This window comes from Python bivittatus, unplaced genomic scaffold, assembly GCF_059951505.1.
Source record: "Python bivittatus isolate LINGU-HERP-01145 unplaced genomic scaffold, Pbiv_v1 ctg000700_np1212, whole genome shotgun sequence".
Classification (NCBI taxonomy): Eukaryota; Metazoa; Chordata; class Lepidosauria; order Squamata; family Pythonidae; genus Python; species Python bivittatus.
Genome location: NW_028277098.1, coordinates 102862891 through 102875350, shown reverse-complemented (window position 1 = coordinate 102875350; position 12460 = coordinate 102862891). Strand labels below are relative to the sequence as shown.

At 48.5% G+C, this 12460-nt stretch overlaps 1 protein-coding gene across 2 annotated transcripts; it reads left to right on the top strand.

Annotated features, from left to right (window-relative positions):
• Positions 1–4: 4 nt before the first annotated feature.
• Positions 5–7273, top strand: PLAGL2 (PLAG1 like zinc finger 2). 2 transcript variants are annotated; one of them, XM_088153708.1, is made up of 3 exons: positions 5–279; positions 2718–3083; positions 3632–7273. In XM_088153708.1, exons 2-3 carry the CDS (start codon positions 2833–2835, stop codon positions 4836–4838), a joined length of 1458 nt encoding a protein of 485 aa, XP_088009834.1. In that variant the 5' UTR covers positions 5–279; positions 2718–2832; the 3' UTR covers positions 4839–7273. The 2 variants fall into 2 exon arrangements, with proteins under 2 accessions (XP_088009834.1, XP_007439606.1); XM_007439544.4 differs by lacking the exon at positions 5–279 and adding an exon at positions 1037–1145.
• The last annotated feature ends 5187 nt before the right edge of the window (positions 7274–12460 follow it).

Below are 12460 nucleotides of genomic sequence, written 5' to 3'. Positions count from 1 at the left end.
GGAAATGGCGCCATGGAGGCCTTAAGGGGCGCGAGCCAGCCCGCGAGAGGAAAATAAAGGCTGCTGGGCCGGGGGCGCCGCCGCCGCCTCGTCCCCCTCGGCTGCATCGCCGCCGCCTTCCCTCCCTCGCCGGCGCCTCCCGCCATGGGGCCTCGGCCACGCCCTCGGTTCCTACGGCAACCCTCGGGCCCTCCTCCCCTCCCTCCTGTGTCTCAAAGCGCCGGGACTGGACGGCAGAGGGGAGCCACTCCGGCGGCGGCGGCGGCGGCGGCAGTGGCGGTGAGCGAGTGTGCGAAGCACGGCAGGCAGGCAGGAAAGCCGCGTCGGGGGCCCCGAAGGCCGGGCGGGAGGGAGCCGCGCGCTCCGAAGTGCGCACGCGCGCTGGGGGAACGGCTTGGCGGGGCCGGCGGAACAGTTTGGGCCCCCTTCGCTCCCGGGGATCGCCCCCCCCGGAGTATCCCCTTCCAAGGCCGGTGGTGGGGGCAGCGGCGGGAGAATCCGGGCCAGGCTTCCAGCGGAGGAGCAGAAGCGACGAATGGGGGCTGGAGGGGCCTTTGGACCTTTTTCTTTAAGTTGGAGTCGCGCTGTCTTGGGCGGGGAGGAGTCCTCTCTCGGACGTGGGGCACCCTGGCCTTCCTCTGGACCAGTGTTATTCAACCTTGGCCGCTTTAAGACGTGTGGACTTCAACTCCCAGAATTCCCCCACAGCATGGCTGGGGAATTCTGGGAGTTGAAGTCCACATGTCTTAAAGCGGCCAAGGTTGAGAAACGCTGGTCTGGACAGAGCCACATCTCGGAGCTGGAAGGTTTCAGGTTCCGTCCAACAGGGTCAGGAAGGCCCCCTCCCCCCCTTGCTCCGTGCAACCGCCCTGCTTGGTCTCTGGAGGCCTGTGGGCAGCTCCCCGCCTAGGCAGACAAATGGCACACCTTCCTTTGTTCTGTTGCCACAAGAGAAGAAGAGAAACAGGGGACAGTTAGTCAACCTCTCTCCAAAAGGCAGACATATAGGAGGGTATAATAGAGTACTCTTGTATATGTGTACAATAGAGATTTTCTTTCCCTTCCTCTCCCTCCCAGTAGTGCCGTCTTGGAGTTCCTGTTCTAAAGATTTCTTGTGTGACTCTCTTATCTTTGAGGAGCAACAGGTAGTCTAATGGTGAAAACTGCTTTTTAAATAGATATAGATATTATATACATGCACCCAGTGTTTCCATGGGACAGATTATGTACATTTTACAGCTGTTTGCTGCAAGGGAGTTTTCATGTGATACAGAATGCTGGTTGGGCTAGTTCCTGGCCTGATTTAGTAGCCCTCTTCTTGGCCGTGTTCATCCCATGTGCTTCTCCATGGTAAACTGGATCATGGCACTCTCTGCTCAGTTTTCTGGGGTCACGCCACAGTTGACTAGTTTGTAGGTTACTGTGTCATGTAAATGCAGTCTACAAAAGGGATATCCTTTTGCTGCATTTTAAATGAGGGAAGCGACCTGTCAGTTTAGCAAGCTTATTGTCTCATTTGCTGATGTGGAGGGGAAGGTGTAGGAAAATTACTGGAGCTCGGAGTGTGTGCTCATCTCTTTGAGGTTATGTGACCTTGTCTTGTTTGACTTACTTGGACTGGGTGCAACTGAGTGAAAAGCTGCCATGTTTGCTCACCAAATTTCTGAGCAGGTACACAAACATTATCAGTACGTGTACTATCTGCACACCTAGTTCTGAATTAAAATAGAGTTGAGCCAGTGATTTATTTAATTATTTAATTTATATGCCTGCGATCCTTTTTCAGTAAGTACTACCATTTTTAAAATGTCTGAGGAGGGTATTTTCAGTTTGAGATGGCTGTGCATTTACAGCAGAGTACTCTGATGTGACTTCAGGTAACAGAAGAGGACATGTCCTGCTCCAAGGAGTTGACAGTTTATCAAGACAGTACTTTATTTGACTTTGAAGTCATTCAGAAATAATGCTATTGTTGTGTAGGAATTATAACCCAGTAGTAAATACATTCGTTTTGATAATAATTTGGTATATGTATAACTTGATCCAGTTCATCCTTACTCAGAATAAGTCCAGCAATGTTCACTTTATATTTGTTCCCTGTTATGGACATTCTTGCATTGAATTAAGTAGATAAGTGAGTAATTGATCTTTGTCCAACCTTCATCTTTGCTGTACAATTGGTTTCTAAATCAGTTGTTCTTACCCCCAAATATATTTTCCAAACAGTAGTGGGGAAAAATGCAAAACAAGACTTGCTTTCTCCTATACTGAGCACTCTGTAGGGTCATCCTGGCAGCTTGCCTTTATTAGATGGAGAAAATACTTAAGCAAGATAAATGTTATCATGGTCAAGTTTTGCAAAAGTTACAGAGTACCTCATACTGAATCCAAAACCTGTCATCTCAGCAAATAAAGCCACAAGATGAACTAGTGCAGAGTCAACTATGAGACATTCCTGCAGTGAAAAATGTATAGTAGCTCAGTCTTTTCATTACAGAAAAGCTACTGCCGTTGACACTCCAGATAAGAGTTTTTCTTCTTAGTTTTGAGATCAGCATTTTCAGGGATGGGAAAACACCCCAACTGTTTCTTAAAGATTGATGCTCATAATTTGGAACTGAAACCCTGGTGCTTAAAATTAGGGATATAGTGAAAAATGGGTGCTGCTCTGCCTTGTATGTCGTTACTTCCCTTATGAGTGCATTTGTTCCTTCCAGGTGCAGAACTCTTTCTACTGAAGCTTTTGAAAAGGGTTGGTGGATGTGACTGGACCAGTGAGATGCTCTTGAGCAGGAATTCTACTTTGTGTGGCCCTCCTCTGTTAGGCCTGCCATGACAGCATTCTTCACCAGCGTCCCAAACTGGATTCAAGATGCAAAGCAGGAGGAGGAGGAGGTGGGCTGGAAACTAGTGCCCAGACCCAAAGCTCGAGAGAGTGAGAGCCAAGGAAGATGCCAGTATGAGCTATCTGAAGCATCCTTCCCTGGTGTGGATAAATTGAGAGCCAGCCCAGAACAGAGGCCATACTGCTGCCCTCAGCTGCACTGTGGCAAGGCCTTTGCCTCCAAGTACAAGCTCTACAGGTATGCAATGTAACCGGGGGGGTAGCTTAAGACTGGACCTATTATATAGCTATATAGCTCACTTGGTTTCAGGGGAAGGAGGGGACGCGCTGCTGTCTTGAGCAGGTTGGCAGGAAGGGTAAGATGCGTTTAATGACTAGCCTGTTATAGCTTGTTCTGACAGTCATTAATCACCCGGGAGCAAGATGGGCACTTCAGAAAAGCGGACCCAAATTCCTGCCTCACTTTTGCAGTACAGTATTCTTCCCTGAAATGTTAAGTTTTTGGAGTTGCAAAACTAAAGCTCAATTCTGGGGAAGTGTCAGAACGTGAAAGGTGAATATATGGGAACGTTTCTCTGTTGGCTAGCCAGGGATGCAAGATGGAAGAAAGATTGCATATGGCTGCTTGTTTGGGAAGAGCAGGGGACTTGAATGAGATTCATTCTGACTTTTCTTTGGTTTCACGTTTCACAGCAGAGTGGGAACCTCAGCCTGCCCTGGTTTTGTAGTGTATGTTTGGGACAAAGCAATAAAACATTTGCAATCTTTGTTTCTTTTTCTGAAAAGGCACCTGGCTACGCACTCTGCCCAGAAGCCCCACCAATGCATGTACTGTGAGAAAATGTTCCACCGGAAGGACCACCTTCGTAACCACCTTCAGACCCACGACCCTAACAAAGAAGCTCTCCATTGTCCAGAGTGTGGCAAGAACTACAACACCAAGCTTGGCTACCGGCGTCACCTGGCCATGCATGCAGCTGCCAGTGGGGACCTCAGCTGCAAAGTGTGCTTGCAGATGTTTGAGAGCACCCAGGTCCTGCTGGAGCACCTCAAGGCTCACTCCCGGAGGCCATCGGGCAGCGTGAAGGAAAAGAAACATCCCTGTGACCACTGCGATCGGCGCTTCTACACCCGCAAAGATGTGCGGCGGCACCTAGTGGTGCACACGGGCCGGAAGGATTTCTTGTGCCAGTACTGTGCCCAGCGGTTTGGCCGTAAAGACCACCTGACCAGACATATGAAGAAGAGCCACTCCCAAGAACTGCTGAAGATCAAGGCAGAACCCGTGGACATGCTGGGTCTTCTGAGCTGCAGTTCGACAGTGGCGGTGAAGGAGGAGCTGAGTCCCGTCTTGTGCATGGCGTCCCGGGATGTGATGAGCAGCAAGAGCTTTCCTGGGATGCTTCCCATGGGCATGTATGGGGCACACGTCCCAGCTATGCCCAGCTCAGGGATGCCCCACTCACTAGTCCCCAACCCTCTTCCAATGGGCATGAGCTATCCTCTGGAATCATCTTCCCCTCCACAGCCTCCCCCAAAGTACCAGCTTGGATCTACCTCATACTTCCCAGACAAAGTACCCAAGACGGAGGTGGACAGCTGCGTGGCAGAGCTCCCTGGAGGCCTTTCGCTGGTAGCTGGTGAGCCATCCTCCTCCTCGCCTCAGCCGGCTTCCCTGGAGGAGACGCTACTCTCCAAGAGCCCCGCTCTCCTTTCTGAAGCTCTCTGTGCTGCTAACATGGACTTTTCCCACCTCCTGGGCTTTCTTCCCTTGAACCTTCCATCGTGCAACCCTCCTGTCTCCTCGGGGGGGCTAGTTATGGGTTATTCCCAGGGGGAGACCCAGTCCCTCCTCACCACCTTGCCACCACAGGAGTCGTCATCAGGAACCACGGCCTCCCTCGGCTTTGGAGCGCTTCACCCATTGCCCTCGGTGTTTTCCCCAGGCCTGGGTGCCACCACTTTGCCACGTTTCCACCAAGCATTCCAGTGAGAGAGCTGGACAAGCAGAGCTGCTCTGGGCGCATGGATAGGGGACTGCAAACGTGCTCAGATTCGCTGTCTTTCCAGCTTTGGGCTGTGGAAAGCTTCAGGAAGGACTGGAACTGCCCCGTACATTTCAATGTATGCCCCAGTCCTGGACAGGGAATAGGTTGCAGTGAATAGAATTTCAGGTATTTTTCTTTTTACATTGCTGGCAGTCAGGAGCCGTGTATCCTGCTGAGACTTAGGAGGAGCTTAAGTCAGGGTCTCTTTCAAATTAGGGCCCAACACATATTCTGCAGTTCTGTGTCACTTGGTCCATGCGGCAGGAGCTCCCCTTTCTGCCCCCGCCCTCGCCCCCACTACTTCTGGTGGTTATTCCCTTGATGCTGAGCGTGTGGTGTGAGTGCAAATCAAACTCTTCCTTTGGAGCCGTTTCCTTATGATGTATTCCTGCAGAATCATGTTTACTCAATCATTTCCCACTATTACAAATCAGGTAGTGCCACAAACACAGTCAGTGTTTCTGGCACAGCTAATACACTGTTTACACAGTGAAATCAGATAGCTCTGGTTTCACCTCACTACTACTTCCATTTCTTCCCCTGTGGGGAAAATAAACTGACTTGGAATAGCTTCAGCTTTTGCCAGTTTAGTTTAGCACTCTAGGTGTGTGTTTGTTGTTTTTCCAAATTTCTGAACAGGTCAGAAGGATCCTCCGATATAACAGGTTAACTGATTTTCTGCGTTTGAGAGGCTTTCCCGAAGGACGTAAGGGTGTAGCGATAGCGGCCCTCAGCGGTGGACTGTTCATTAAAGGTCATCCCCATTCTTACTGGGACTTACTGTTCAGCAGCGAGGCCCGTCGTTCTGTCCGGGTGAGGTTTTTTTTTCATCTCCTTGGCTGTTCCGACACAAGCAGGCTCACTGAGGGGTGATGGTGTTTGGCCTTTTGGCCTCAAGGAAATGTTTGTTTCAGCTTCCTGGGGCCTTTAGTCACCTTTGCTTTTAACCGGCAGCACCCACTCCCCCTGAGCCCACCCACAGCACGCAGCGCACCAACCTTAGAGGAAGGGAGGGTGGGACAGATGCACAGGGCTCAGCTGAGGTGAGGCAGCCTGCCTTTTCTGCTGATTAAGCAACACCGAGGTCCCTTGCTTCTTAGGGGGAGCTCAGTAACCTTTGGGGGTGGGAAGGGTAACCCAACGGTGTCATGTTTTCATGCCCCATTCCTGCAGGGTTGGTTGGCCTCGAAGCTCCATAGCTCTGATGCTCCCCTCTCTCCCTGCAAGGTGCTGAGGGCTGGTGTCCCAGCGTGAGCTCCGTACTTGAGCAGCACAGAGCAAAAGTAAAATGAAGATAGCAGCCTGCAACATTTGCTTCCGTCAGGAAAGTAAACTAAAGCAACAGGAGAAGCAGTGAGACTGTAGAGCAGCGTTTCTCAACCTTGGCAACTTGAAGATGGGTGGATTCCAACTCCCAGAATTCCCCAGCCAGGTTGAGAGACGCTGCTGTGGAGACTTCCTCTTGTCTGAAGCATTTGGCTGCACCAGGTGCCGTTCCTTGTCGGCTTGTGTCTTAGCTTAAGTTATGGGAGATTTGGAGTGGGCTGAACCTTTGCAGGAGAGCTGGGTCCTCCGGTGCTTATCCCAGAGTGGCTGCCCAGCGTCTGCTTCTCCTTCCTTCACTTGCAGGCTGCTTGGCATTTCACCTTCCTCTTCGTTCAGAGGCGGATGGTGTTTGAAAGGTCGGAGGCTGCAGTTCCGTCTCCCGATCTTCCCAAGGGCTACAGAATGGCACTCCGAAGGGATGGGGGGATTAGCCCTATTTTTAGGGAGGAAGGACAAGAATGGGAGTAGGAGTAGGAGGTGAGCCCCCAGTCCCCCCTCAGAATGTCCATGGGGGATTAAATATGGGATTAAAGTGACTCTCAAGGGCGTCATATTCCCATTCCCGTTCTCACCCTTAACTCCCCCTTCCAAAAAAATCCACAGGGATACTGGGGGCTCTCCTGGCTACCTCCCTCTGTCCTACTTCCCCCTACATTCTCCAGCTTCTTCTCAGCCACCTGGGTGGACTGTGCTGTATGTATTACAGTGAATACCTCATGATACCTTTTCTCTGCTCTTGTGTTATTACCCTCCTCGCGCCCTCCCCCCACCCCCACCCCGTGGCTGCCTGCAGCCTCATTCGGAGTCAGTCCACCTGCATGCGTTTCAGGGTATCTCCATGGGCCCCTTCCTTTTACCTCACACGCAGGGGGCTGAGCTACGGGGTCGGCTACAGGTGTCTTACCTGCCCAGGTATGTTTAGGCTATCTCTGCAATAATTTCTCTGGTGCGTTTTTTGGTCTCTCTGAATGCCTGTCCTTAGCAGATGCTTTAAAAAATGTGTCGTAATTCCAGATTGCTTTTAAAATCTTGTGTCCATCCCTACCAACTTCCAATATTTGCTATTTCATATACAGCGTCCCTTCTGTCATGGGCATAGGCCTTACAGGCTGGGCATAGACAGCCTATCTCTCTTTGTGTTCTTCATTATCTGTTTAAGGTTTTGCATAATACTTACCTCAGCAGTTGTGCGTGGCACTGAGTTCCACAAGCCATGCTTCCTGATCTTCCTTGTAAGACGTTGCCTTTCTTATTTCAGTGTGTGCCTTGCACTGGGTAAATTGGAGAGTGCCTGGGCTTCTCCTGATGATTCAGTATTTTTAAATACCTCGGTTGCATTTCCTGTTACTCTCTTTTCAGAAATAGTTGCACATTCTCCTCTTATGCAATCTTCATCACATCTCTACCTCGAAACCTATGAAAAAATTCCACACTTCAGTTTCTTCAGGATGGCATTTGACATAGAGCTGATTCAAGAGATCATATTTGCTGAGTTGGCTTCATTTGCAGCTTTCGGCAGCTGCTGTCTCTTCCGTTGCTTTCAGCTTTATAGTTTAGCGAATGTTATGTACAAGAGAGTGTTCCAGGTCATAAACCTTCCTCTGCTGGAGTTGCTTGTCCCTTTGTTTCATCATCCAACCAAAGATATAGGATTTTAACAAAAGCCAGAGCATTTTTGGACTGCAGACTTGACATTCCTATTGTATCAAAAGATGACTCTGTTAAAAGTTAGAAAGGGGAGAGTGGGTTTATTTCGGCCATAGATTCAACATGGATGCTGAAGCAGCAGCGGTAGGTTAGATTAGTAGTTTGTTCAGCCTGATTTTCTGCAGACCAAACCTGCCTGCTGCTGCTCAGACGGTATTGCAGTAAACAGTGGCGTTCAGTAAAAAAGTGATACGAGAAAAGGCAGGGGAGATTTGGCTTCAGTCGTCTTGCCAGCGAAAGAGCTGTAAGATCAAATGTCCATACGCAGCACTGATCCACTCCCTCTCCAAATCCGGGCAGCACCTTTCCAAAGAAAGGTGGTGGTGCTGTAGATTGGCCGTTGCCCACAAAAGATATTTTTGGTTTTGGTTTTTCTGTGGCGTTATGGTCAATGAAAAGGAAGCTTGTTTTGTGCTTTGGGGGAGTACCTAAAAGGGTACTTATCCAGGTAGCTACAGTTGTAGCCTTTTAAAGAATAGAGGGTATAAAGTTGTGCCTCACAAATCCAGGAATGTCTCGTTGCTTGTCTTTTGCTGACAGTGGTCCTCGGTGAGGTAAGGGCTTCCATGAACTGGCCGGTCTCCTACTATAGAAAATAAACTGGTTCTTTCAATCGCAGTATTGAAGAAGCAGGATGGGGGAAAATGGAGTGATGATTCTCAATAGTGGGGGAAAGGCAGTTGCTGTTGTAGACGGCTCTCAGTCCTGAACCAAAGTCGTCCTGGTTTGCAGGGAAGGGGAGAGGTTGCGTGACTTGCAAGTTTCACCCTGGAGTAAAATTGACCAGACCTGAAGCCAAATGGCCTGGTCAGTTTCACTGCTGGCTAATGAGCACTTAAAAGGGAATTGACAGAGCCTCCCCAGGCCAGAGCTGGTGCTGCCGTGGAACGGAGGGAGACGCCCTTCTCTGCGCTCTTCAGAGAAGTAGTTTGTACATGGCCTCAGATATTTGGGGCATGTGAAAAATTGGAAAGCTTGAGGACCTTGCCTTGCAACTTGTTAATATTTCCTTTTGGTGATGGGTTTATGTATTAATCTATTTCCAGACATTATCACATAATGGCAAGTAAACCAACACTGTGCCATTAAGTGGGTGGAGCGGAAAAAATTGTGTTAAACTCTGGGTCAGTTGGTAATGAACTGGCCTTTAATTGTGCTTTCCAAACGGCCAGGTTTTTTAAAATTCTTAAGCCACGTCCTTGCGCTCGCTCCTAAGTGTAGTCTCTTCTTCATTTATGTAGGATTTGTTTTCCTGTGATGTGTTTATCTTTACTGAACTATTTGCACAAGATGGCAAAAAAAGGTCTTTTCCTCTCCTCTTCCTCACAAAGAGGAGGACGGTACCTTCATTTTTCCCAGGCTCCTAGAGCTGACGACTGATAACTCACAACGAGGGGATCCCATCCATGCCCTGGAAGATGCGATAGGATCAGACCTTTAGGGAAAGGTCTCGGCTGTGCTCAATGCCAGCTCTTGCCGCACGAAAGCTGGTAACAGGAAGGTGACTTTAAGGCATAGTCAAGGGGAATGATGTAAGATGCTTCAGTTGCCTTTTCTTCTCACTAATCCCATCTCCTCCTCTCTGCCTTTTAACCTTTTTATTAAGGAAAGTCGTCCCTTAGCCTTCGGTGCCAGGCTTAGCTCATGCCCTCCTCCGTCTGTACTTCCTGAAGTGTTTTTTGTTTTTTTCCTCCAGTTTTGCTTCATCAGCTGCTGGTTTTGCTGTACGAGCCTTGCCGCTCTTCCTTTTGCAAAGCTCAATCACGGGAACGACATTTTAGGCTTCTTATTTTTAGACCGAGTCATTTCTTCCCGTTCTCTTAGCAGTAAGTTGAGTGATTTTGTTTTGCCAGTTTTGTTTGGATCTGTTTTCAATGTATATAGTGAATCTATCAGATTATTTGTACCTTCTCTTTAACTGGCTAAACTCTTGTGATTTTTTTCTCCCCCTGAGAGAACAAGTTACTCAGGATTTGAGAGCAAAACCTACTGTGTGCTCCCGTCCCCAGAATCCTCCATCCTCCCTTTCTGTATCCAGAATATGCCTCGGTTTATTTTCTTGCCATATTCAAGGGGTTACCCATCCCTAGAAAAACATTCTGAATTCTTCCCTCACCGCCAGTGGGATTAATTTTAATTTCCCCATTAGAAAGAGGCCACGCGTAGTCCTAACTTTTTAGAGTAATCTATGGGAATCAGTACTTAAACAGAAAATATCCCCATTAAGGTGAATTGTTTTAAGTAAACTCTGTAGTAAGAGACCACCGTTCTCTGTATTTGCTGTTTGTTCTCCTCATCTGCCTCCTATAAGCTTGGGGGAGACTTCTTTTATTTGACCCCTCTGTAATTCTGGTTTGTTTAAAGACTTTCTGCATTTGATGGTATGGGGAATATAAACTTATTTTGGATTACAGGTCCCATTGTCCCCTTATCCTTGGGCATGGAAGCTAAGGCTGATAGAAGTTAAAATCCAAAATAGCTGAAAAGTCATCACGTCCTCTGCCTCTGTGGTATGCTCACAGCTAGTCCATGAACCAATACAGAATGTTCCCTCTCCTGTTTGCATGTTTTGTGTTAACAAATCCAACTTCCCACAATTATTTATGAAATTAGCAACATTGGGACTTCGTCACAAGATGCCAGTCAAGAATGGGAGTGGGGGGGGGGAACAACACACATTTGCAGCCCAAAGAAACAGTGTATGTTCTCCCCCCCACACACACTTTAGATAAGCTGAAGTGAAAACTATTTCCTGCCCAATTTTAGGGTTTGCCCTCAAGTCTCCCTCGTTAAATTTCTGAGAGTTGTGGTTTGGGTTAAAAAAAAAAAATACTGATGTGGCATGTTCAACGATATTCTTCTCCCACATGCCTGCAGCATGTGAAAACGTTTCTTGCTGGGCCTAACCCGGAAGTGAGGGGATTGCCAAGGGACAGGGATGACAGCAATGCAAATATGGGAGGGTGTTGCATAATGGTCTCCCCCCCCCCAAAAAAGCCCTCAAAACCCTAAATCTCAGAGGTTATGAACTTCCTCTAGGTTGGCCTGTGTTCAGGCCAGCTGGCCTCTTCTATTCCTGCAGAATGATGATCGCGTATCATACGTCTCTACCGGTGCAGAGAGGAGAACGGAGAAAGCCGGTCAGGCAGGACAACCGTCTCACCTCGATTTGAACAGCAACTAGGAATTTGGTCCTTCACGTCACTCTCCCTGCAATGGCTGCTTGTTCCTCCGAGCAGCAAAGGCCAGTCACTTACACCAGTGTTTTTCAACCTTGGCCGCTTTAAGATGTGTGGACTTCAACTCCCAGAATTCCCCAGCCAGCTGGGGAAACATAGCTGGCTGGGGAATTCTGGGAGTTAAAGTCCACACATCTAAAAGTGGCCAAGGTTGAAAAACACTGGCTTGCACAGGTAGTTTCATTCTGCAGAGGAATGATTTTTGTGCATACCTGGGCGGGAACAGAGGCTGAGTGGGCTGTTTTGGAACGCCTCTTTCTCCATACCTTCCAGTGCTTCCGGCCACCTGAACTAGTTGGCCATTGTCCCCCACGTTTGCCCCCCTTCCGTCCCTCCCCCCCCCCGCTGGAACCGCTATGGCCTGATGCTGAACTCCTCCCCCAAATCTAGCACTTTTTCTAAACACAGCAAATGACCTCTTTTATCAGAGTATTGTAGGACTTCTTTCAAGTCCTGGTTTTTAAAAGATTGAAGTGCCATTAGGAAGCGTACAGCTCATCACTGTTCAGTTAGGTTTTTCTTCTGTCTTACAGAATTGAGTCTAAAACGAAAGAGGGTGTCTTTGTTTTTTAAATGAAATTGCTTATTAAAACGTTTGGAGTATGATGTCTCCTGTTCGTTTGTAGCTGGCAGTGCGCGTGATTCACTAGCTGCTACGCAGGTGGCGTCTACCAGTGTGGAAGCAACGCTGGGCCACTTACAAGGGTGAAAAGCTTTTGCGTCGGAACAGGGAGGACTAGGCTCCTTACATGTATAGTAGTAGTTTGCACAATGGGAAGTGGGTTGGAACCCCCAAGCCAAGTTTTTAAAGGGCTTTTTAAATCCTGTGAAAAACAGGGCCTCGCTGGGTACGCTGCCACCGTTTTGGTTCATGCACCCAGTGTAAAAACAATCAGAAATCACTGGTGCACTAATAAAGTGCTGCTTTTCAATAAAATGACTTTTACTGGTCAAAGTATATTAATGGGAAGTGTGAAAGCAAGTGAAAATTCCCCAGCAGAATTGAAGCAAAACACCAGGTTGGCTGGCACACAAACGAGGGAACGAGCAGGCCGGGATTGGAATTGCTGCATCAGCTGCATCATGCACGCGCACTTCTTTTAAGGCAAAGCTGCACTGCTGACAGTTGGCAACTGGCTACTGAATCACACAGTGTATAGCATAAGGATGTGGTTCTCCTATAAGGGGGAGGGGTGTTAACATGCATTGCAGCCCTTTGTTTTCAATCCTACACTTGTTAATTTTACCATCCTGGAAGAGAACCAAGTAGCTTTTTTTCTGGCAAGAGTTGTTGC

Coding starts and splice junctions, on each gene's coding strand:
- PLAGL2 (XM_088153708.1), top strand. CDS start 2,833: ATGACAGCATTCTTCACCAGCGTCCCAAACTGGATTCAAGATGCAAAG. Junction 3,084..3,631: donor TCCAAGTACAAGCTCTACAG/GTATGCAATGTA, acceptor TTTTCTGAAAAG/GCACCTGGCTACGCACTCTG.